The sequence below is a fragment of the Anas acuta genome, chromosome 6, assembly GCF_963932015.1.
Source record: "Anas acuta chromosome 6, bAnaAcu1.1, whole genome shotgun sequence".
NCBI lineage: Eukaryota > Metazoa > Chordata > Aves > Anseriformes > Anatidae > Anas > Anas acuta.
In genome coordinates this window covers 25,491,268-25,515,076 of record NC_088984.1, presented here as the reverse complement: position 1 = coordinate 25,515,076, position 23,809 = coordinate 25,491,268, and the positions used below count along the sequence as shown (strand labels likewise).

Genomic DNA, 23,809 nt, shown 5'->3' with positions numbered 1-23,809 from the left:
CTTTTATTGTGTACTGATTTCTAACATAGCCATGTGTTATGAGGAAATAGCAATGAAAACTATTTCTGTTCATGGTGGGTGGTTAACTGCTGCATCCCTGAAGACTACACAGATTGCTACATCAAATGTAGGAACAACTCAAAGGATTCTATTAGATGTTTACCAGTGTATCTGAATTAGTTGCTGATACTATAAATCAGTTCTTTCCTGTGAAAGTTTATTTTAAAAAATGAAGAGAAGCAAGCTACATCAAACCTGAGTTTCTATCTGGAACTGGAAAGTGTTGTTTTTAGCACTAAAGCATAGCTATTGTGTTATGGAAAACTTTATTCCTTCCTTTTGGAGCTTCTCCTGTCATTTTTTCCTGTTTGTTTGATGTGGGGCTGGATCAAACCTTGACTAGTTCTATGGTTATCAGTTTCTTGAACCTAGATCTTAGGCTCTTTAAAAATGGGCTACATCATAGAATATGCAAAGCTGGTTATATAAATATTTTGTAACACCACTAGGTGAGACTTAAGATCAAAAGAAAACTACTATACTCCAAAAACAGAGTTATGATCTTACATGTTTGGGAAAACTCATTCAAGCATGTAAAGACCTTGTCAACATGATTTGTCAGCTAACTTGGCATTCACCTTTGTAGATCTAATTTAAGAGCTCTGTTTGCAAGTACGTAGTCTCCACCTCCAATGGAACAAATGAGCATTTGTGGATGCAGCAGGTTTGTGAGACCTAGAGTACAGCTTTGCTTACAGGGTTTCAGGCCAAAGAAAAGGGCTTTCAGTGCTGTGGTAAAGAAGGGAAGACGTATCTTCTGGGGTGGGGGGAATGTCATCTTAGTCTTGGCATACGCTCATACTCAGGTTGTTTCCTCTCAGCTCCTATTAAGAATTCAGTTCTGAATCCCATAACACGAGTTTGGGCCTGAATCTCAAGTTCATCGATGAAACAAGGTATGAAAGTCGGCATCTGCCCAGTTCTAAGTGAACTTTGCCCCTCATATCTGTCCGTTACAAACCACTTAATTGCTGTTGTTTTTAACTTTCTCCCTATTAAATAATAGGGTATAATGTGCACTCCCCAGTTCCAATGAGGTTAGATGTCCTTTTTAGTATATTCAGCCCTATTCTTTTGAGCTTTCTGGGTTGCCTCAGACATTCTGCCTTCATCCTATTGGATTTCCTTTGCTCATTGCCTTGTGGTGGTTGCTTGACTGTTCTGGTACTTGATTTGGTATATTGTTACTGTTACTGAGCTTGATTTTTTTTTTATTGTGTGTTCAGTTTGGATTGCTGACCTGGACTCAGCTGAATTGGCAATGGGCAGTATGAGCATGCAAGAAATAACCAATACAAAAAAAGTAGTGCAAAGTTGGCTTGGTGGTTTGAAGCAACACTTAATTATTTCAAAGTGTAATCCCTTGTGCATGGCAAACTGGTGGATAGATTTTAACTGTTCCTGTACATCATTCATCTTTATTGCTGCATGGATTGCGCATAAGAGTTGTTTGAGCAATGAATGTTAATGCAGGTCCCTGTGGAAAGCCATAAAGTCTGGCCACAGCTGACTTTGGCAGCCATGGCACATACTTGCTTCATGTAAACTGACTGCATGTTTAGCACTGGCAATGTGCAAGCAACTTGCAGATCACTTTCATGACATCTGACCTGGTGACAGTCTGTAGAAACTGACTCCACTTTGCTACAAACAAGTTCTTTCTTGGAGCTGGCGTGGGCTAATTCTTATTTTGAGCACCTCTGGCCATGGTTAACTATGGAAACCACAGCAGAGAAGTGGAATCTTTCAAGTGTAACTCCTCTTGTGGAGCCAGCATCACTTACCACAACGCTGTTGCGGACAGATGGAGTAAACCTCAATCTCTCATTGCTCTGACTCCAGTGCTTGTTCTTGTTGCTGTCTGTCTTTTGAAGGTGCATAGTCCTGTGCTACTGATTATCTTGGTTATCCTGTTGCTTCCTCTGAACTCCAACAGGCTTCTCTGTAACAAGCAGGAAACATTAGCCATTGAAAAATGAAGACCCAGGCGGTAATCTAATAGCAAAGACAGTGTTGTAACAAAACAGCTAATGACCTATTTATTTGTTAAAGTCTTGCTGTTTATTGCAGGTCAGTGAACAGAAATCAGTCACAAGATGTTAAGCTCTCTCTAGCTGTTTAATCTTAACCCACCCCCCTTCCATTGTTCTGCTACTCCTGTGCTCACAGCAGTACCCCCAGCAATACCCCTCCCATCTTGTATTGACCTCATTTCAAAGCACAGCTTTTGCCTTTCAAGGGATCAGACTGGTGCTGTTTGAGTTCGGATTAATTTTGCTCAGGTCCTGGCACTAGCTGCTGCCTACTGCTCTACTGACCTTGTTTGCAGGCAGAACAGGAGTCTGTTTAGAAGCTGATGGATGCCCTGAGTGCCTGTGCTGAGTGTGACAGGGCAGGCCTGTCATGGCAGTGAATGTGGGCCATGAAGAGGCAGAAGCTGCTGAATGGGACTGGACAGTGAGTTGCTGCAATCCTGCTTCCTGCAGGGTGGTGAATCAGCCAGGCCAAAACAGCCAATGCTGTAAAAATTCATGGGTCAATACTTGCTGGCTTCCTGTGTTAGGGAGGACTATTGTTGATGATCTGAAGTCCCTTTTAGCCCCCTGGTCTGAGTCTCTTAGGCCTTGAATTTTAATTCAGGTGGCTTGAAGGGGAAATGGAGAGAGGCGTGCTATGGCTGAGGAGCCCCATCAATGTCAGCATGGAAACTTACCAGTCAGTTTGTAGTTTTTGAATGTACCAGGTATACTGAAGTCTTCATGGGCAGTTCAGAAGTGAGATGAGTAGTGTTTACAGCAACTACTTTAGATTGATCTCAAAAGGAAACTTGTGATACATTCTTTTTGCTTTTAAAAAAGAACTGCACCTGATGAGTTGAAATCAAGCTTTGAGTCTGAGAACTTCTAAAAGACCCTTGAATCTCCGATTCAGTGTGACTATTGCCAGGTTTTCTTGTGCAGTGCTGTCTCCTGGCATCTCTGTAAATAGACTCAGTGTCTGAGGACCAACAGGCATAAGAATAAAAATGGTTTTGCTTTCCAAGTGTTTATTGATGTTTGTTTTTTTTTTTTAGTATTTCTGCATTAGGATATAGGACCATCTCTAAGCTATGGGTTAATGCAGTCGTACAGTATGTGACCCTACTTTGGATGGCTATCACCTGGCTAGAAGTAGCAGGGAGTCTTTTTAATTCTGTCATTCTTATATATAAAAAGCTCTTATGGAGTCTCTCTATCCCGCAGTGAGTGTTAAATGCACCTCTCAGCAGTGGTGTGTTTAACACTTCAATACTTCTACTGCCCTACAGAGCCCTGAAAGCCATGTGCCCAGGCTTCCAGTCAGAGGAAGGGGGGAATATGGAGAGGAAATAATGGGCGGTCAAATCTTATCCCAAGGTGGAGGTAGTACAAAGATGATAGTTGTGACAGTCCATCTAGGAAAAGGGGAGTGTTCAAGGAGCATTATGGGCTGCACAGCATGGATGTAACTAAGCTAAACCATTAGAGACTTAAAAAGAGAATGGAAGATGGGCTTCAGTGCTGCAATGGCACTGCAGAAGGGAGCTTTTTTTTTTTTGTATCTGAGTCCCTTAAGAAAATAAAGGATGGTCAAAGGGGATAATTGGAGAAAATGGGATCACCCTAATAGGTACAACCCCTATGTCACATGCAGGGATGCTTATTCCTGTCCCGCTCTGGATCGTGAGTGGAAGTTGCACGGCACTGTAGGAAGGGGAAAATGTCTAATTCCTGCCTCTGAAGTGCTGCGTCCTCTCTTTGGCTCTGTAAAAATAGCATGGTGGGTTGAGAAGCAGTAGGAATGTACTTGGAAAATGTAACCTTCCAACACAGTCAGAGAAGCAGGAGAAAGGGAGCTATGGGAAGAGAAGGAAATGTGAGTCTTGGGTACATGAGGAGTGGGAAGGAAGGAATGGTGAGTAAAATCTTAAAAGCATGAGTGCATTACCAAAGCCAAATTAGAAGACATTAATTAGTTCATTTGTTCACTTAGAGCTGAGTGAGGTACACGAAGTCTGGGTCTTCGTTGCATATTTGCTTTCTTTGCATTCTTTGCTTTCAAGTCTGGTCCAGGCTTCTCTGGAGAGACTCCTTTTTCTGCTTCTGTAGCTCGCTGCAGGATGCAAATGTTAATAAATGAAAGCACAGCATGTGGGGCTGAATCCATTAGGAGAGATGGGGGCTGTGTGGCAGATCAGCTTCCCTCCTGCTGTGCGACATGTGGTGCACATTGAAGTCGGGGCTGGGGGGAGTCCCCTTATTCAACTCCATAAATCCAGCCCTGCTGTTGCAAAACTGCTGTGCTGACTTGTTCATTTCTCCTCATGTACTTTGTCAACCTGTTGTTTTCTTCTGGTCAGTGGGTTTGGTTGCTTGCTGTCCTTTTTAGCCCTCCGTACTGCATGAGGGTCAGTTCTTTGATTTGCTGCTGTTATCTGGTACTTAATCCCTTGGGAGAAAGAGCCTTGTGTCATTTTGGGCTTATAGAGTGCCCCCAGGGTGGTTTACAGACTTATTCTGTGGGATCAGTTGTGATACATGGTTGGAGGTGAAGAGTTCCACTTCAAATTCCCTAATGACCCTAGAGTTTCTCTCACTTCTGTCACATCAGGAGAAGCAGTGGAGATGAGAGGTAGCTCTTTCACTGGCCAGTAGCATAACTGACCTATGCAAATGTCCTGATGTTAGTCCAAGCTTAAGAACAAACGTGATTGTGAGATATGAAGACCTGTCCTACAATCTTATTGTTTACCTGAAGTTGAGGAAAATATTCCTCTTGCAATTGTCACAAACTTCAGGAGCCTGAGCCAGATGTTATTTCTAAGTTACAAGGGGAAAAATGCCTGTACCTTCCCCACACCCAAAAGAACAGGCACAGACCAAGATTTATTCTTTCACTTCCATGTGCAGCTGCTGGAGCTCAGCAGGCCCCAACTTGGTGGCACTGCTGGGCCGGGTGCAGCTGCCCCATGTTCCCCTGCCCTGGCCTCCTGGGAGTTGGGGTGAAATGTACTCACTGTGCCTCCAGGTGTACTCTGCAGCTCTGGGGGCAGTCAGCATGGCAAATGGATGCAGGGAGGGCTTGAAAGGTTGAATCCAGTGGTCCTGGAAGGACAATTCACAGATGAGAATTCTGCAGAAACTCTGTGCCAAGCCACACGAGTGCACTCTGTGTGTGGTCAGCTGAAAGTGAGACAACTTCTTCAGAGCCCTGATGGACAGAAGAGGACAGCTCTGCTGGTAGCATCTGGTCTGACTGCTTGGCCCACCCAGCTTCTTGAAGTGCCCAGCCCTGCTGCACAAGCATCTCAGTTGTCCACACAGTAGATGAACTGCTGCAGTTTATAGCCCTGTCTGTACTGGAATAGCACAGGGATTGTGGTCTACTGTAATATCCTGGTGGCAGCTGCCACATGAACAGCTGAGCTGCTGAAATGTCTGGACAGTGGGATGAGAAACTTCGAGAAGCAGCAGGCAGTTGTTAGAGCTATCATCATGTCTTCCTCAGCCTAGGGTGTCCCTGCACATGAATCAGAAATCTTCTGGATCCTAAATCCCACTAGGATGTGACTTAAACTCCATAAGTATCTATGTATCTTAGTAAAGCTGGTGCTTGTTTTTTTTTTTTTTTTTGAGGAGACCTAAGTAAAGGCTCCAGAAGTGATGGGGGATAATAGGAATCTCCATTACTTGGTTTTGATGGGAAATGTGGGGGAAGATGATCTGAGATGAACAAACAGAATTTTGTGATGGCTGCATTCCAGTTCCTTGGCTTTTGAACTCTTAAGGATGCGTAAGTTGTCTTCCAAGAGTTGCTGTTAATGAAAACAGTAGATTTAACCGCCTAAACTAATTAGGGCTTTCGAAAATGAGCTACCCTTAGTCTCCAAATTCAGCAAAAAAATTCAGGTCTGTTCTCAGCATAGGAATGAGCTTAAGCCCATACTTACAATGTCACTTAATTTTTGGCTGAAATAGGAACTGGAGGTCCTGATAACAAGGGATTATGTTCATCTTGAGAAAACTTTGTAACTTTGCTACATCATGACCATCAAGGAAGTATCCCCAAGTCCACAAGGGGTGGGATTTAGGCAAGTGCACAGTAATGCCACGTGAGCAGAAACTATTTCTGTTCTTCGTCTCTGTTCGCATAATACCAGAATATAAATCAAAGAGGGGAGGGAAAAAACACCATGGGAAACAGCATGAGTAGCTGGAAAACTTACAAGAAAATGTTACTCCTCCGCAGTGTGTGGTGCGCACTTACAAGGGTGACCTCTAAAAATAGAAATTACTAGAGAGAAAGGTTCTGGCCTATGGTGACCATGACAGCAAAAATATATAGTGTAATGCTCACATAAAAAGGAGGGAGAGCTGATCCATCAGCTTCGCCCAGGAGCTGAGGGGAAAATTCCTCATCTCAATAAATAGGCTGTGAAATGCCCCCAAGTGGCATCTGGTGGCACTTCCAGTCCTCGCCGTGAGAAAATTCAACAAAGGTTATGGCCTCGGCTGTTCTGCTGCATGCTATCGGGAGCTAGAGTGTAGCTGTAGCCCTTTCTGGACGCCAGGTGGCAGTCCATCATTAATATTAAAGCCAAGCAAGACCTTGTGTACCAGAAACTCCAAATTCCATGTGCAACGTCTATTACGGTCTGATAACAATTCCACAGCAGTTTAATTGTTTCTTAATGAACTGTCACTGAAAAGGAATCCTACATATTCCAGCAGAAATTCTCTTTTGTTAACGGCTGGGCCATACAGAATATTTTTGACTTGAGTTATTCATAAGAGTTTATAGTATGCTATTTAAGGGGTGATTGACTAAAGATTGATATCTAGAGAGACTTGTTCTGAACACAGACATGGCACTTGTGAAGCAAGCTATATCTCCTTGGACCTGTCTTCCTTTCCCACTTCTAATTAGCATTAATTAGAGTACACTGGTAGGACTGCTCTATGAAGTATTATGCCAAAGCCACAGAAGCTCAATCTCTTTAGAAGCTCATCTCTGTAATTAGCTTTTACTGATCATTGTCAGAGTAATACAGTTAATAACCTTTTCCTACATCCTTCAGAGTTATCAGTAGCCCTGCAGTTAAAGGGAATAGGATAGGAAATAGGAAGTCTGGTTATTACCGTCTTATCTAGAAAAGTGGGCTGCCTTTGTCCGCTTGGATCAAATCCATTTTCTCGTAGTCTGATGCCAACATAATCTCCCCTTAAAGCAAGAAAACAGCTTTGAATTACAACTGGTTCTAACTAATCCAGTGCTTGAGAAATGTAGGATGACACCAGAGCTAGTGCAAAATCAGGACTAAATTTGCTGTAAGTCAGTACTGGAGACCTTCTGCAGGGTTCCTCACAGACCCCTACTGCTTTGAAAAGCTGTTAATTTTGATGCATTGCTACTGCTAATCTTAGCTTCCCTCCAACCATGTTGTCTTACCAAAAAGCTCCAAAATATATGAAGAAATACAAATATAAATCAACTATTAGAGAAGTCTGGGGGCTCTAAGAAGTTCACTGTACAGGCAGAAGACTGAAAAATTCTTCACTGATGCTTGGTTTTCTCCCTTTTAGAGGGCCTGATTCAGCAACCTTATTTCAGACTGAGTACTACTGATCCATACAAGGAGTCCTAGGGAAGATAGGTATGGGACTCACATAAAGTAGAGGAAACATTGCTTACATTTCCGAAGAGTTATCTGCTGGGCACCCCTTAATCAAAGAGCATGAGATGCTGTTGCATAAGCTAGGAGATTCCTTCCAGACAGCTGCTGCACTGGCTGTGTACTGACTGCACAGCAAGGGAGGAACTCTGCACCTCCCTGTTCACTTCCACTTCCACAGAGCAAGTTCTGTGCTGGGACCTCTCGCACTGCAGATTGCATGTAGGCTATATGAGAAAATGAGGATCACAGAATCACTTAGATTGGAAAAGACTTTTAAGATCATCTGGTCCAACCTTTAACCTAGCACTGCCAAGTTCACCGTTAAACCATGTCACTAAGCACTACATCCACATGTTTTTTGAAGACCTGTAGGGATGGCGACTCAACTACTTCCCTGGGCAGCCTGTTCCGATACTTTACAACCTTTTTGGTGAAGATTTTTTTCCTAATATCCAACATAAGTCTCCCCTGGCACAAATTAAAGCCATCTCCTCTTGTCATGGATCTCAGATGACATCTGTTGGTGCTTTTCAGCAAAAGAAGACAAAGGATTTACAGCTATTGTCCAGCTAAGTCTTACAATTCTTTGCAATGAAAACAAGTCTATCTGAAATGCAGTGCAGGAAGTTGTGGGCAGTTACAACTTACAAGAGTTCTTCAATCTCGTTCTTTAGGCATTTTCTTTCCATGTCTGGAGATACTCTGGCTGTCACTGTAACATAAGTGGCCCAATGAGATCTAGGAGAGAGAAAAAGAAGTGCATCCTGCCAAGTGCTTCTATCAGTGAAAAAACTTGAATTAGAGATAAAGAGTATGGGACACTTGGAGACTAACTTCAAAAATCTGGCCAAAATCAATTTCCAGGCAGGATTGCAATAGAAACTGGGAGAAAACCTAATCAAGGAAGAGAAGACAATGTTCACAGTGCTGAAAGAGAGGGTAAGGAGTTTGGTAATGGCAAATAGGCAGGGTAGGCCCATTTAATAGGGACATCTATCTTGAGTGTCAGCTAGCAGGTTGCTTGCATCCCCATCACAGAGATGTATGTTCTTTTGCATAATGCAATGTATTAACCTGCTGCCAATTCTGAGTTGTTTAGCACACGGCTTGCCTTCCTTACTGTGTATTATCAGATCTATGGGGTACAAAGGTAGGTAGTTAGCTGTATATCACTGAATGGACTGGGAATAGGATAGATTGGAAGAGATGAGTTAACAGCTGGCCTGACAGGACGTAGCAAAAAGAGCAGTGCACACTTGACCCACTAATTAATTGTAAACTCAAAGTTCATGCTTTACTTCTGTTCCATAATACACAAACTAATGACGTGCCTCAAAAGCTCACTGTTACTAAATATTATTCCCATATTCTCTTTTACATGCACACAAGAAATTAGGCACTACCTATATCAGCTCTTGTAATAGGCTTCAGGATCTGGGTTTGGAGCTTCTCTGACTTCAGATAAATAAGAGATGCATTTCCCTCTTGATGTGGCTGTTCCTTTCTTGCCTCTGTCACTGAGTGCGTGTGCAAGGGAAATTGAGCTATGGCTTCATGCAGGACTGTAGTTTTCTCCTGTTTCTTAGAAACAATACTGCTGAGCTGAGAGAAATTAAAATGGAAAAAAATAAAAACCACCCACAGAAAAGAGGTTAAAACTGCACCCTGAGGTTGAGCTATCAGCCTGAGGTTGAGCTATCAGCCTCAAGTTAAATGATCCTTTTATGCTCTTAGGAATTGAGTTTCACTGTTGAGTGGCTAGTTGGAAACATAGATGACTTGCTGACAAGAGAGGCTGAGACCATTCACTGCTTTTTCTGATGGATCTAACTGCTTGTAAAAGAAGCTATTAGTAGAGGCAGGGTTATGGAACAGTGAAAAACTAAAACAGCATCAATGGTATATGGCATGGATCCTGCTAGTTGCTCTTTCATCAATATTATGTTTTTGCTTACAGTATTAGGAAGAATTCTAACAGCCAGGAAATCCCAACATAACCTACTCTGTTCTGCCGTTGTCCTTCCAAAGGATGCAGGGCATGTCTTGCACAGGGTAATATATTAGCATCAGCTAATACATTAACAAATACCACATAAAATAGTAGTAGGAGTAGGATCTAGGACTCCTGCAAAGAGCTGCCATTCCCATTTCGCACTTCCAGCCAGACATGGTAGCAGGCAGAAAGCATTTTTACCAGTCTTATTTGTATAGCAAATCACCTCTGCACCTCTGTAAGCTGCTGTTCTTCAGACTATTTTGGATGCTTTGCTTTATGACATCCCCCTTAAAATGTTTAACATGTTCATATGCAGTGCCAACTTGTTGAAGATAAACTTAAAGGTGCTTGGAAAGTCCACAAATTTGGACTAAAATGTAAATTACTGTGAAAGAAAAATTCCTTATAGAACAGTTCAGTTTTGATACTGAGCTGAAAGGACAAATGGTCTCTTCCTTGATAGAACAAGAATCAGATTTGAAGTGCTTTATTCACAGATAGGTCAAACTATGTTTAGTTAGCTAGAAGGAAGTCTAGAAACTTTGTGTTACTTAACCAGCTTCATCTGTAAGAAAATACAGACTTGTATCTCAAAGTGATGGCAAGATGATCCAGGCCTGGAGGATGTGTCAGAAGAAGATTAGGTGAGGAAGTCATGCTGTGTATGTTCTTGGATGTGTAACCGACTAAGCTCAATACGCATGCTGAAGCTGAAACAGTGTGATAAGAAAGAACAGAGCCTGAGCATGCACAGGAACTGGGTTCAACCAGTGAACACAGTGAGGAAGACTACCGATGACCACCAGAGACCCCCAAAAGACCACTGGTGGATACAAATGCATGTGTCAGAGGCATTTACATAGTTTAATGAGCTACGGGAAATAGTATGAATATGTTAACTATTTCACAAAAATCTGATGAATATTTGATTGTATATAACCCCCATAGTTTGGACAACTTGGTACACACGCTATGTGGAGGATCCGATCCCCTGCACGTCCAGCACCACAGTTAAAGAATGCCTGCTTTCTGCAACTCCAAACTGAGTCTCAGAGAGCTTCTCTGACTGACGTTTATGGTAACAGTTGGAAGGGACCTTTGAAGATCGAGTCCAACTGCCTGACCTCTTCAGGGCAAACCGAAAGTTAAAGCATATTGATGAGGGCAGTGGCCAAATGTCTCTTAAACACTGTCAGGTGTGGGCTTATCAACATTTTAAAGGGCTGTAAAATGTCTTTATTTTTTTTTAATTTTCTTCAGGAGAATGTTACAAGCTAGGGCCCTGGTGCCGACTTCTGCAGCTGCCCAAGCCCTAACTTTGCGGTTTGTGCTTTCGACAAATCTTCCGGCTTCTCTGAAGCGTCTTTAGGATCGTTTCATCCCTGTGTGCCTGGGCCCGGCTGCCGGCAGGAGCAGCGCCTGAGGCGCGCTGCCCGCAGCCAGCGGCGGCGCTGAGGTGGCAGGCGGGTCGGGTCCCCTGGCTGCCCCTAACATGGCGGCGCGGCCTGCCGGGGCTTAGCCCCGCAGCACGGGCACCGCGGGCTCTCTCTGCACGCCGCAGCCCCGTTCGCCGCCAGAACCTCGCCCTACGCGGACCGAGGCCGGGCCCCCGCAGCCGGCGGAGCCGCAGCCGTTGGGCGCCCCGTCACTGTGCTGGTGGGCGGGGGGAGGCGGCCGCCATTTGGCGGGGCGGGGCGAGGGGCGGGCTGCCGCCGCCCTGTTTGCGTTCAAAAATCTGCGGGCTGCTCGGGGCCCTCCTTCCCAGCTCCCCAGGCGGAGGGCTCGGGGGGCTCTCGCGGCTGCTGTGCCTGTGGCCGCGTCCTCCCTGCGGGACAGGAGGGGCCGGGGAGGCGGCTCCTGCCGGGAGGAGCGGAGGGCTTTGCTGGGGAGCGCTCGCTGCGGGTGCTGAGCCTGCTGCGTGTGGCTCCCTCCAGCCATGGCATCGCAGGAGGTGTCCGAGGCGCTCTCCTTCAGCCTGAGCGGCGTGAGGGAGCGGATGCGGGAGAGGAGGAACGGCGTCTTGAGAACCGCGAAGCTGAACGCATCGATCGCGTCGAAAATCAAAACGAAAATCCTGAGTGAGTACATCTCGCCATGCAGCACGCGTGGAGGGGCAGGGCAGGTCAGGTCAAACCTGCGCCTCTGGCCTGGGGTGGGGTGGGGTGGGGAGGCAGCCTCTTACCCGGAGCTGAGAGCTAACAACGGCTTCTCGGCCTCCGGCTGCCTGGAGAATTCAGTACCCGGCAGCGCAGAGTGCCCTGAGGTGCCTGAAGGTGCCTGAGGTGAATGTGACAAGTGTAACAAGCTGTGGAGGGACCATGCTGCTTTCAAACAGCAGCTGGGGCTGTTGCAGGCTGCTCTAGTAGCGTTTTGATGGCATTAGGTAACTGTACAGCTGAGTCCTCAGGATCCATGCTGGGGGTCCAAACACCAGAAGTGAGTGTAAAAAGTATTTTGATATTTATGTAATCTATTGCAGAAGCTAGCTCAACTGTAATTTCTGTTTTGTTTTGTTTTTTTTTTTTCTTGTTTTTTTTTTTTTTTTTTGGAGGGGGAGGGGATACTGATGAAGTAATGCATAGGGTTATATGGATTACCTTGAAAAAGTTAGATGTTATTGTTACTTCTATTTATTTATTTTGAAATTGGGAAATAAGGTTTTAAATCTGCTCAAATGATGCTGTAGAGGAAGGCAGGTTTTTTTCCTTTTTGGATGGAGATGAGGACTGAGAGCTATAGCTGACTTCCTCAACCAGAAAGATATCTGTCTGTACTCAGCTCCTGAACCATTCCATCATTTATTAAGAACTGAGGTAGTAGCTTGCTGACTGATCATGACCCTCTGGGACTGCAGAAGGTGTCAGTGTCTGAAGTGTGGAAGATTATTATGGAAAGCTTCTCTGCTGCTGTCTGGAGTATTCGGTAGTTACCTCTGTATGGGAAGGAACTATACCGCTGACTGTGTGGAGGACTACTGAGTTGTAGAGATCTGAGCCTGAGGGGAAGCTCATCTGGGAAGAGGAAGGCATGGATGTGACCTTGAATGTTGATTCTTTGTGTACTTATCTATTGCTTACAGATAACTCCTCCACTATTAAAGTTTCCCTAAAGCACAACAATAAAGCACTGGCACTGGCCCTCAATGCGGAGAAAGCCAATGCACAGCGGCTCATCCAGGAGAAGATCAGCTTGCAGAAGGAGGTGGAGCACTGCCACTTCCAGAATGCCGTGCTGCGGCACAAGCTCTGCTTACTGGTATGGCACTGACAGAGGGGCCCTCACTGAGAGGGGTGGTGGGCAGCACTAGTACCTCAGTCTTGGGAGAGGTGTGTGAGCTGTCACTGACTGTATCTTCTGCATCTGAAACAAGTCCCCATATTAGTATTTATTCTTTCTTCTAAGCTGTGTTTTTCCCAGAAGGGCTGAACTTTTTTTTCTGGCTACCTTTGTCATTGTTGGAACATATATTTAGATTTAATGCACTTACTGCTTCTCTCTTTATTACCTCAATGTAGAGTAACACCATGAAAGAACTTGAAAACCTTGTGGCTGCAGTTAAGATGGCTCGTCTGTCTGAGGTAAACCATAGGAGATGTGAGTGCATTGGTTGTACTAGAAATGAGGCTGTGTTTCTCTTGCATTGTGTCCCTTCAAGTGTTTGATGTTTCTTCTGTTTTTCTTGGCTTGCTTGCTGGCTGCATTCTCATTTTGAGGTTGGTGCTAATGATTTTTAGGGTTGGATCTTGGGTAACTTCCACAGCAGAGGCTACGGTTATAAGCTGTCTTCCTCTGGGTCATTGGCTGTATTGACCAGGCGACTTCTGCTTAGGCCAGGTTGTGATTTTTGCATGCTGGTGCTGTCTGTTGCCATGGTGACTTGGAATAGGGAACAAGACATTTCACCTATGTTATGTCATTTGGGGTGTTGGGGGAAACCTTCTTCCTAGTCTCAGATTATCTGAACTACCTAAAGTATATTCTTAAGCCTGTGGAGGCAGAATCTGACTCTGCTGCAACTCATTGAGCATAACTTGTAGTAAATGACTTCTGTAAACCAGCAAATAGCTGTATGAGCCAAGGCCTGTGCCTGAAAATACCCTCCTGGAAGCTGGACAAGCAGCCTTCTGCAAAGGACTCCGTTCTTTTGAAACATTGGAGCGGGAGGATGGGACCTCTGGTTGTGCAGTTTTAAACTGAAGAGGGTAATTGGTATATTTGACAGTTTTCTGGGTGAAACTGAGTTGCTGCTGTCTCTGTGCAAGGGGCTGCACAGGTGATTGCAAGAGCTCTAAACCAACCTTCTATTTCTCTGTTCTACAGTTCCATACAAGTCCTTCGTCCCTGTCCCATGGCCGGAAGAGCAGCATAACTGAAGATAGTTGGTTTGACAGTAGTGCAGATGGTCATTTTGTGAGGTGGGCCTTAAAATGTCAGATTCTGGAATTCCTTGTGTTTTGTGTGTGCCCAGTTGTCTCTTTCCCATAAGATGCCTTCTTTAGAACACCAGTTTGGTATTTTCCTTTACCCTGTGTCTTTCTGCTGCCATTTCTTGTCTTACTTCCCTTAGTGCCAAGTCTTTGTATGAATTTACCCTTCTCCCTCCTGTGTTTGAAAACACATGTGGTGGTTTTAACCAACTGGGCAGTTGAGCTCTACCACAATGCTCTCACTCCCCCTCGTCAAAGGGAAAGGGGGGAGAAAATGATGATGAAAAGGGCTCAAGGGTTGAGATAAGGATGGGGAGATCACTTGACAATGTATTGTCATGGACAAAACAGACTCAGCATAGGGAGACTAATAAAATTTATTGCCTATTACTAAAAAGCCAGAGAAGTGAGAAACAAAGAAAACAAACCAAGAACTCTTTCTTCCATCCACCATCTTCCACCTCCTCTGCCCCAAGCAGCACAGGGGAATGGGGTCTGTGGTCAGTCCATAGCACTTTGCCTCTGCTCCTTCACAGTCCCTCCCACAGGATGCTGTCCTGCCTGAATGGATCCTGCAGGGGCTTCCCACAGGCAGCAGCTCTTCAAGAACAGCTCCCACACAGCTCCGTACCACAGGGTCCATCCATCCCCCAGGAGCAAACTGCTCCAGCACGGGTCCCCCACAGGTGGGTGGCAGCTCCCCCCAGCCCCCTGCTCCTGTGGGGGCTCTCCATGGGCCATAGCCTCCTCCAAGCCACCTCCACCTGCTCCCCCGGGGGCTCTTCCACAGGCTGCATCATGGAGATCTGCACCATGTGGGACCCATGGGCTGCAGGGGGACAGCCTGCTCCACCAGGGGCCTCTCCACAGGCTGCAGGGGAACTGCTGCTGTGTGCCTGGAGCACCTCCTGCCCTCCTGCTGCACTGACTTGGGGTCTGCAGGGCTGGTTCTCACTCCTCTCTGCCAGCTGCTGATGTGCAGCAGGTTTTTTTCCTTTCTTAAATATGTTCTCACAGAGGTCCAAACAACATTGCTTAGTGGCTTGGCTCTGGACAGTGGTGGGTCTGTTTGGAGCTGTCTGAAACTGGCCCTTATTCAACAAGAGGCAGCTTCTGGATTCTCAGAAAGGCCACCCTTGCAGCCCTCTGCTACTAAAACCTTGCCACATAAACCCACTGCAACACATGACTTTCAGATAGTTTTCACCAGCCACAGAGAAAAAAGTTTTCTTCCCCAGCCCATGTTCTGAGTTGCTTCACAGACAGTAGATCATAGATCATTAAGGCTGGAAAAGGCCTCCAATATCATCTGGTCCTACCACCACTGTCACCCCACTAAACCATGTTCCTAAGCACCACATCCAATCTTTCCTTAAACACCCCCAGGGATGGTCACTCCGTTGCCTCCCTGTTCTTTTGGCTTCTGAGGCCTGTTGCAGGTATGAAACATGTTCTACTGCTGTTTTTTCTCACCAGTGGTGAGCTGATGTCACTGAGGGTGCCTGTTTCAAAGCCACGTGATGAGGGACAGCAAGGCGGCAGCTCCACAGCTGTACGGAAGTCCTTGGTCAGTCTTCGGAGATCTGCTTCTGATAAGCCTCAGGAAATTGTGCCTGTTGTCTCCAAAGATGCTTTGCCATCGCAGCTTGCTAAGAAGCCTCAGTCCCACCAGGAAGAAAATAAGAATAAGCAGAGTGAAGCAATGGAAGCACAAGAAGTTTTCCTTGGCTCTTCTCTCTCTGGAGGTATGTGCATCTTCTGTGGTTGTTCTGGTATGATTTGGTATGTGTGTAGATGTTGTGTATGAGTGTAGTACCATAGCTCCCCTTCGCTCCTAACTATTGCCCTGGTAGCTTCTAATTACAGTTAGGAACTATGCGCTCCAGTGACACTGATACTACCAGAGCTCTGGGTATCCCAGAATGGGATGTCTCAGTGGGAATGACTGACATTTGCAGTATCTCAAGACTACTCATTAGTTTTCCCGAATAATAGGGACTGAGCTTACATAAGATTTTTCGGAAGTGCTTGAAGGTGCTATTCCCCAGAACATAACTGGGTGCACAGCTCCTGTTCCATGTGGCTTTGCCATATGAATAACTTTCATATAGATCCTGAGCATCCCTAAATATTAGGGCTGTTTAAGGGGTTTTGCTTCAGGTTGCCTTTGTGTTCTGAGCAAAGTCAGCTGAGCAATTCTGTTACTATGGTGAGTCTGGGGAGTCCCTGTGGAACAAAACCCTGCCTTTTCTATCTTCGGGCTTCCTGGTAGTATGCAGGACGTGTGTCTAGTGGTACTGAGAAACCTGACTTTTGCCTGATATGTTCCTCAGTCTTAGGAATTAATTTTGTCTTTCCAACAGAATCCTTGTGCACCACTCAACAAAATCTCAGTGATTTGCCAGCACTTGCTTGGGAAAGTCAGCCACTTCCATATGAGGATGATGAGATGGTGAAACAATTCTGTGATCGTCTCTCAAAAGGGCATGTTACACAGAGAAAAAAGCGTTCCACCTTGTTTGCAACAAGTACTCTGCCTTCTAGTGAGGATACCTTCCTACATGTCAGCTCTACTGAGGCAACCCAGTGCAGTTTGACTAAGGACAGCAGCAGCTGCAGCAAGAGCAGCACACAGGTGCAGCTGAAATCTCCCAGCTACCAAGTTTCATCTTCTCAAGCCACTGTTAGTCCCAATAAAAAATCTTTGGGTAAAGAGACTTGCTGTGATCAGCCACAGGCTGAAGAAACTGGGTGTGGTGTTGAAATGGATCCCAGCCATAGCAAAGTCTTGAAGCTTATTCCTGTAAAGGTTAAAAGTAAGGGTAACTGTAAAACTAGTGAGAAAAAAACTGTTAAAAAGGCAAGCACAGGAAAGAAAAAAAATAAAGTTAAAAACAATGTGGAAAATAGCCCTGATATACCTCAAGATGAAGGGAGTACCCTAAATGCAAAGAAGCTTTTTCAGTCAGAAGTTGCAACATGTTCTAGTGAGTCAGAAGCCTCAGATATGAGGCAGAAGGCTTGTGTGGGGTCTTTGGAGAGGAAGAACAGAGGCTGTAGTGTGGAGCAACATTCCCATTGTTCTGATGAAGTCCGAGTTTCCAGAAGAACATACGTGGTGAATCCAGCACAACTGAATAGTCTTGGAAGTGCTGACTTACCGCAACAAGTTAAGAAAGATGCTATCTTTGAGTTTGAAAGCATGGAGGATTTATTAAAAAGTCCAGTTCATGCCTTCTCAAGTCATAAAGTTTCCTCAGATGAGTCCACTTTACAAAACTCAGTTTTTCTGAGGAATGAGACTTCAAATGCACATGCTTTACAGGACTTACCGAGTGTGAGCACAAAGAGCATCAGACAGAAAGCCAACAGAAAAACTATAGTAATTAGGCAAATAAATGACTCTGGGGAGACTCTCATAAGCAATGTGAAGATACCTGAGGCCAAAGCTGAAAAACAGTCTAAAAGAAGCCAGACAAGCAGGAGGAAGACTGTCAGGGTAAGCAGTTGTAGCGATCAGAGAAATGAAGATAATTTTGGATCTTGTATAGGTGTTCCAGAAGTAGCTAAAGAGTGCATGAAGAATTCACTAGATAAATGTAGCAGGAAGACTTATGTTGTTTGTCCTTCAGATCTTACAGGAAACTTGGTTAGTGTCCAGACAAATTCTGAAGGAAATGGAATTGTACCTTCTACATCTATTTCTGGGAGCCAAGCTAGCAAAATTCCCAGAATTCGGAAGATGATAGCTGCTCAGAACAATAAAAAAGAACCAGGGGACCTTCAAGAAAAGGAGCAAGCTGAAGATGACAGCACAAATGCTCGGCAAAAAGGGGCTGATCCCAAAGCAAAGCCTCGGAGGAACAGGAACACCCCTACTCCTCCAAAGATGGATTTCCTCACCAGACAGAGCAATGGTGCCAATGTGCTCCCTGGAAGTTCAGTGGAACTTGCATCAAAGCAAACTGTCCTGATGGGGAAACTTTCCTGCACTGCAGATCTGCTGTCTGAGCCAGTTGTCTCCCTGGAGGAGCAGATTGCTGAGATACCACATACAAAAAATCTTACGGGCTCTTCACAAAGTCTTGAGTCCTCTTCTGTGGTCTGCTCTGGAGCTTTACATTTCAAAGCTGGCCTTACAGATGTACTGGTTTCCAAGAGCTTAAGTACTGAGGGCAACAGAATCCCAGAGAAATCCTCTCTTTGGCCAGAGTGCTCTCAGGTTTTTAAAGAAAGGGATGGAGAAGTACCTGGGGAAAGAAACCAACATGGGTCAAGTTCTGAAGATCATTCCCAGAATTCATCCTTGGAGAAACGTGGTAGGTGGTGGGCTGGGGAAGGGACCTGTGTTTGGAGACGGGTACCAAACAATGCAGATTGTGCCTATACTCTCATGGTTTATGGAGTTAAAGATCAATGTTCAGTATGCAATTTATGCTTCTACTTATGCTGGTCGGTCATTTCCATGGCTGCATTTGTTTGTAGTTTATCAGCTTTTCTGTTGAAACTTCTGGTGGTCTTTCATACTGGGAGGTTAAGAGCATATGCTGCAAGTCTCTTTTTCCCACGCTTGTTATCTACAGGGCATGCCTGTCAATTTAAAAAACTGACCTGCTCAACAGTTGAAAGGCATAACCTGATGCTAACCCTGGCCACTGGAGTTGGCATTACTGGGGCACGGTAATTAATTACCATGCAAATAAAAATAACAGCTCTTCATCCCAAATGGTTAATGCTGCAAGGGTTCAGACTTTATACTTTTAAGTGGCAACATCAATGAAATTTCTTCAGGAGCTACATAAGCTTTTTTTTTTTTCTTCCCCCATTGGGGATTTCTTTTTTTTCCATTTTGTTTCCCAAAGGATTTGGAGGTATATCCCATGTCTGGTAGCAGTAGTTACTTTGACTCTTTCCGGGAGCTTGTTATTGCATGTTCTGTAAACAGTTATGTGCGGTTGTGGAGAAGGGGGAAGTTTGTTCTGTCTTCTTGGCTGACTTTATTTTGAAAGCTGCAGTAAGCATTGGCATGGTCCTGCTTTGCAGGAAGCCTTGCTGGAAGTCTCCTAGGTTGTTGAGGTGCTTTAAACTTGATTTCTACAATGTGTAAACTTCTGGGGGGTGTTAGAGCTGTCAACTACCATTTCTGCAAGGAGAGGCTGCTACAGCTGGGCACAGTTATATTTGCGGTATTAGTGACTGTCGTATTTGCAGTATTTTTCAGTGAGTAACCTAATTTGATCAATGAGCTGAATTTTGAGAAGCAGCTCTGGAATTTTGGGACAAAAATGGCCTCCTGAGTTTAGAGGTGATATGATTAGATTCAGGATTATGTGGTGTTCAGAGGAACCTGGTAATGCGGACATTCTCTGTTTGGCAGCTGTTTTTCTAAGAAATTACTTTGATTTGGAAACATTATGATCAACTCGTGTGCATGTCTCTCTTTATAGAGTCCAAACCACTACAGGACCTTACCAATGCCAGGACTCTGTCCCTCCCCAGCTCGGAAGAAGAGTCAGGGCGCTTAATCAGGCGGAGACGAGAACCAACCTGCTACAAGGAGCCAAAAATTGGAAGGTTAGGACTTAAACTATTCCTTCCCGTGACTTTTCTTATGCTGCAAACCCTTGCTCTCCTTTCATACACTTGATCTCCAAGGGTGGATCCTCTGTCGCTCTTTGTCTTTAGTCCCTCTTACCCTTCATGTTTTTGTGAGTCCTTCTGCCACAGTGTGGTTAAACAGAAATTCTGCATTAGTATAGATGCACGTGCAGGCTTCTGGTAACATGCTGCCAAAGAGCAATTTCCCTCACCAAACAAAAACTTGTCTTAGCAGACTTTGTATGTAGTAGCCTAGTGCTAGTGAGGGATTAACATGAGGTTAATATGTAGGATAAATAAAGAGAATAAAGGGAAAGCCCTGCTTTTCCTTGTTGCTGTTCTGTGCTATTTGAAGTTCTAGACAACAATTAAGTAATACCTCAATTTTAATCAGATTTCAGTGAAAGAAATGCAAGATTTTGAGGAGGATGTCTCCCCATGTACTCAGTGTACTTTAGTGTATTTTGAGGGGGGCTGACAGGGTGTCCTCTGTGAGAACAGTACAGAAGCTGCCCCATGTTAGATAAGAGCCAGTTCCAGATGGCTTCAGAAAGGACCTGCTGCTGGCCAGAGCTGAGCCAATAAGCAATGCTGCTTGCACTTGTGAGTGTATTTAAGAAAGCAGAAAAAAGATACTGCACAGCAGCTGGGAGTGAGGAGTGAGAACGTAGAGGAAAAACAGCCCTGCAGGCACCAAGGTCAGTGAAGAAGGAGGGCAGGAGATGCTCCAGGCATGGAGCAGCAGTTCCCCTGTGGCCTGTGGAGAGGCTCCTGGCAGAGCAGGTTGTCCCTCTGCAGCCCGTGGTGTATCACACCAGAGCGGATCTCCATGCTGCAGCCCGTGGTGGAACAGTTGGATATGGCCTGAAGGAGGCTGCAGCCCTTGGAGAGAGAGCCCACACAGCAGACTCTGGGCCAGAAGTGCAGCCTGTGGAGGTGAGCTCACAGAGGAGCAGGAATTGCCACCTGTGGGTGACCCATGCTGGAGCAGTTTGTTCCGGCAGGACTGCACCCCATGCTATGGACCCATATTGGAGCAGCTCTTGAAGAACTGTAGCCTGTGGGAAGCCCCCAGAGGACCAGTTCAAGAAGGACTGTGTCCTGTGGGAGGAACCCCACGTTGGAGTGGGGCAGACAGTGACCGTGAAGGAGCGATGGAGACGAACCGTTCGGGACTGACCACAGCCCCCATTCACCTGCACTGCTCAGGAAGAGGACGTGGAAGAGGATGGATGGGAGGAAGGCTTTTTTAGTTTGCTGTTAGCTCTCACTGCTCTAGTCTGTTAGTAGTAGGCAATAAATTACATTAATTTCCCTTAGGCTGAATCTGTTTTGCCTGTGATAGTAATTGGTGAGTGATTTCCCTCTCCTTATTTCTACTTATGAACAATTTTTCATCATACTTCCTCCCTCTGCTCTGTTGAGGAAGGAGAGTGAGAGAACAGTGTGTTGGAGCTTAGCTAGCCATTGGTGTGTAACCACCGCAGCCCATGAGCAGGTTGGGTAATGTTTGCTGCTTCTGGCAGCGATGAGTACCAGAGCAAGGAGCTGCATCTTTTCCCGAAGAAACTGTTGCATTATCTAGTAGCTACTGTTCAGAACCACTGAATTCCTAAAATGATGTCTTTTGTTAAATTGGTTTTGTTAAAACAACGCCTGTGCTGGCTAGGTGATGCTGTGTTTTTCCCTGAAAAGTACTGCAGTGTGAATTTCATGTGAGAAATTAGTTATAATGGTTCAGAAAGTACTCTGTGTGGGTATAGCTGATCCAGTAGGGGACAACAACTAAACTGTACTACCCAGTCATCTTATGGTAGAAGCATTTCAGTAAAAACAGAAACTTTAGAGACTAAAATCATACGTGTATTCAAGAAACCTCTTGATGGTTCAGTCTAACCCTTTTGGTTCTGCAGCAAACTGAGACGGGGTGACCCATTTACAGACACGGAGTTCCTCCATTCCCCCATCTACAAAAACAAAAAGAAGATCAAAGCCAAGGAAATGACCAAGAAGATCGAAGAGGAAAAAGATTTCTGAATAGTGTACTGGTGCCAAGGCAAGCAAACTAATAACAAGGGGGGGAGAAGGAGCCAGAAGTGAAATAGTGGTTAATTGGCAGCCATCAAGCTCCTGGCTTGTGTGTCTTTGCTAGAATGTATCTAGTATTGTGTGTATCTTTTTTAAAATATAAATAAATTCTATGTGGACAGTATAAAAAGCTTTGTGACATTTGATCTATCTCTGGTTGTCCCTGTTTCTCCCCCCTACCCCCCCTTGCTGGGGTGCCTGTTTTCAAAGGCTTTGTCCGTCAGTGGCTTTCATAGAATCACAGAATTGCAGGGGTTGGAAGGGACCTCGAGATCATCGGGTTCAACGCCCCTGCCAAAGCAGGTTCCTTAGAGCAGATTGCCCAGGTAGGTGTCCAGATGAGCCTTGAATATCTCCAGATGAGACTCCACAACCTCCAGCCAGTTCCAGTGCTCTGTTACCCTCACTGTGAAGAAGTTCTGACGCATGTTGGTGTGGAACTTCCTATGCTCTGTTTTTTTGGCCATTGCCTCTTGTCCTGTCCCCACAAACCACTGAAAAGAGGCTGGCCAAATCCCTCTGTCTCCTGTCTTGGTAGTGGAATCAGCTGGCTCTGCTAGTCCTCTCTTGGCTCAACACAAGCCGGGAAAAAATACACCTGGGAGGGAAGGGCTCATCTTCTGGCACTGCAGAGACCACAAGACTGCTGCCTGGGGTTTCAAAAGAGTGCAGCAGCCTGGGTTTTGACAGCAAGCAGAAGAGGAGGTTATTGTACTGCCCAGTGTTAACTCCTGGTGGAAGGTGGTTTCTGTATGGGCAGAAAGTTGCTGGGGAATCATGTTTAGGATTGAATGCTAAAGCCTTGGACAGCCCTAGAAGTCAGAGCTCTGCTGCTCTCAAACGGAGCCATGTCAGAGAACTGATGTACATGTATTTGCTTTCTGAGGATTTGCATATATGTGGAGTTGAAAACAGCCTTCCACCACCAGTCTTAAGCATGAAACATGCACACATCTAACCACGTCAATGTCAGCCCTAAAGGTAAGTTAGGCCTTACTTTGCTTATGGACAATTTTTTGCTGGTGCTCAGTGCTGGGACTGTTGGTGCAAGGTGGTGTTAATGTTAGTGAGAGCCACAAGGGTCCAAGAGCTCTGAGTTTGCTGGTACACTGCAAAGTAGATGATCATGTTTCATGAAATCCTGTACTGTTCCATTGCACAGTGAGTGTCCACTGATCTCCAGCTCTTGATGTGATAGGATCTACTGGTGTTTAACTTTGAAGGCTATTGATGTTTGAGTGAGTGATAGGGGAAAAAAAAAAGGAACATACTAGTCATAAAGGAGAGAGGGAATGAGTATGAGTATCCACAGAAGCAGGAAAAGTAGTCCCTCATTCTCCATGGCAGAGCAGGCAAAGGGTTCTTATGATCACACTGCCTTTTTTTTCCTTCTTAATGCAGAGGCAATACTGCTTGCTCTCCTCAGTACTACAGCAGCATTCTTCAGTTTATGTAGATAGATTGGGTCCTGCTGTACCCTATGGAGTCCTCCAGAAGGTGGAAATTTTGTGTTAGTGCAGAAGGAAAGCTATACTGTCAGGGAATTAAAAACAAAACAGAAGTATAAGCTTTAATTCCCCTTCCCACTTAATTTGTTCTGTTCCCTGAGAAGGGCTAAGATTCTCCCTGTATTCTGTAATACCAGAGGCCGGGTAGGAGCTAGTAAGTAACAAGACAATTTGTCAGAGGTGCTGCTGTATTATGACCCATCTGATTGTGGCGTGCTACTTGTGTCCGCAGGCAGGTAGGCATGTAGATCTCAAGATATTTCTGATGGATATTTCCATTGTCTCAAGAGTATTCAGAAATAACTTTTCTAGGTGCACTTTTTACATGCTGTTGTTAATAACAGACTACCACACTGAGTGTTGTGTTCATTCACGCTATGGTCAGTGACAGCTGCTAGTAATTGCAGAGCTGTGTTTCAAACACATGCTCAGCCCTACA

At 45.1% G+C, this 23,809-nt stretch overlaps 2 protein-coding genes across 4 annotated transcripts in view; one reads left to right on the top strand and one right to left on the bottom strand.

The window, feature by feature from the left end:
- LOC137858336 (shugoshin 2-like) overlaps positions 1-21,992 on the top strand; it is a 32,632-nt gene extending 10,640 nt beyond the window's left edge. For 2 of the 3 annotated variants that reach the window (XM_068685887.1, XM_068685886.1), the window contains exons 2-10: positions 11,684-11,827; positions 12,829-13,004; positions 13,265-13,327; positions 14,070-14,164; positions 14,713-14,862; positions 15,653-15,921; positions 16,540-18,495; positions 19,624-19,750; positions 21,688-21,992. In XM_068685887.1, the coding sequence (XP_068541988.1) occupies positions 11,686-11,827; positions 12,829-13,004; positions 13,265-13,327; positions 14,070-14,164; positions 14,713-14,862; positions 15,653-15,921; positions 16,540-18,495; positions 19,624-19,750; positions 21,688-21,811 (3,102 nt within the window). In that variant the 5' untranslated portion in view covers positions 11,684-11,685 and the 3' untranslated portion in view covers positions 21,812-21,992. The remainder of the gene's footprint in view (positions 1-11,683; positions 11,828-12,828; positions 13,005-13,264; positions 13,328-14,069; positions 14,165-14,712; positions 14,863-15,652; positions 15,922-16,539; positions 18,496-19,623; positions 19,751-21,687) is intronic. The other variant, XM_068685888.1, reaches the window with a different exon arrangement.
- On the bottom strand, positions 3,723-8,254 carry C6H2orf80 (chromosome 6 C2orf80 homolog). The gene is made up of 5 exons (XM_068687032.1): positions 8,099-8,254; positions 7,128-7,340; positions 5,836-5,893; positions 5,096-5,413; positions 3,723-4,527 (listed from the first exon to the last, which is right to left on the bottom strand). Exons 1-5 carry the CDS (start codon positions 8,252-8,254, stop codon positions 4,391-4,393), a joined length of 882 nt encoding a protein of 293 aa, XP_068543133.1. The 3' UTR covers positions 3,723-4,390.
- Positions 21,993-23,809: the final 1,817 nt, after the last annotated feature.

Bases quoted from the DNA above. Each gene is read 5' to 3' on its own strand.
- C6H2orf80 (XM_068687032.1), bottom strand. From the start codon at position 8,254: ATGACAAGAGGAGATGGCTTTAATTTGTGCCAGGGGAGACTTATGTTG. The intron at 5,414-5,835 runs GCAGCCATCACA...TATAAACTGCAG, and splicing joins AAAAGCCAAGGAACTGGAAT to CAGTTCATCTACTGTGTGGA. The intron at 4,528-5,095 runs GTGAGTACATTT...CTTTCTCCCAAG, and splicing joins AGAGTACACCTGGAGGCACA to GGATTAAGTACCAGATAACA.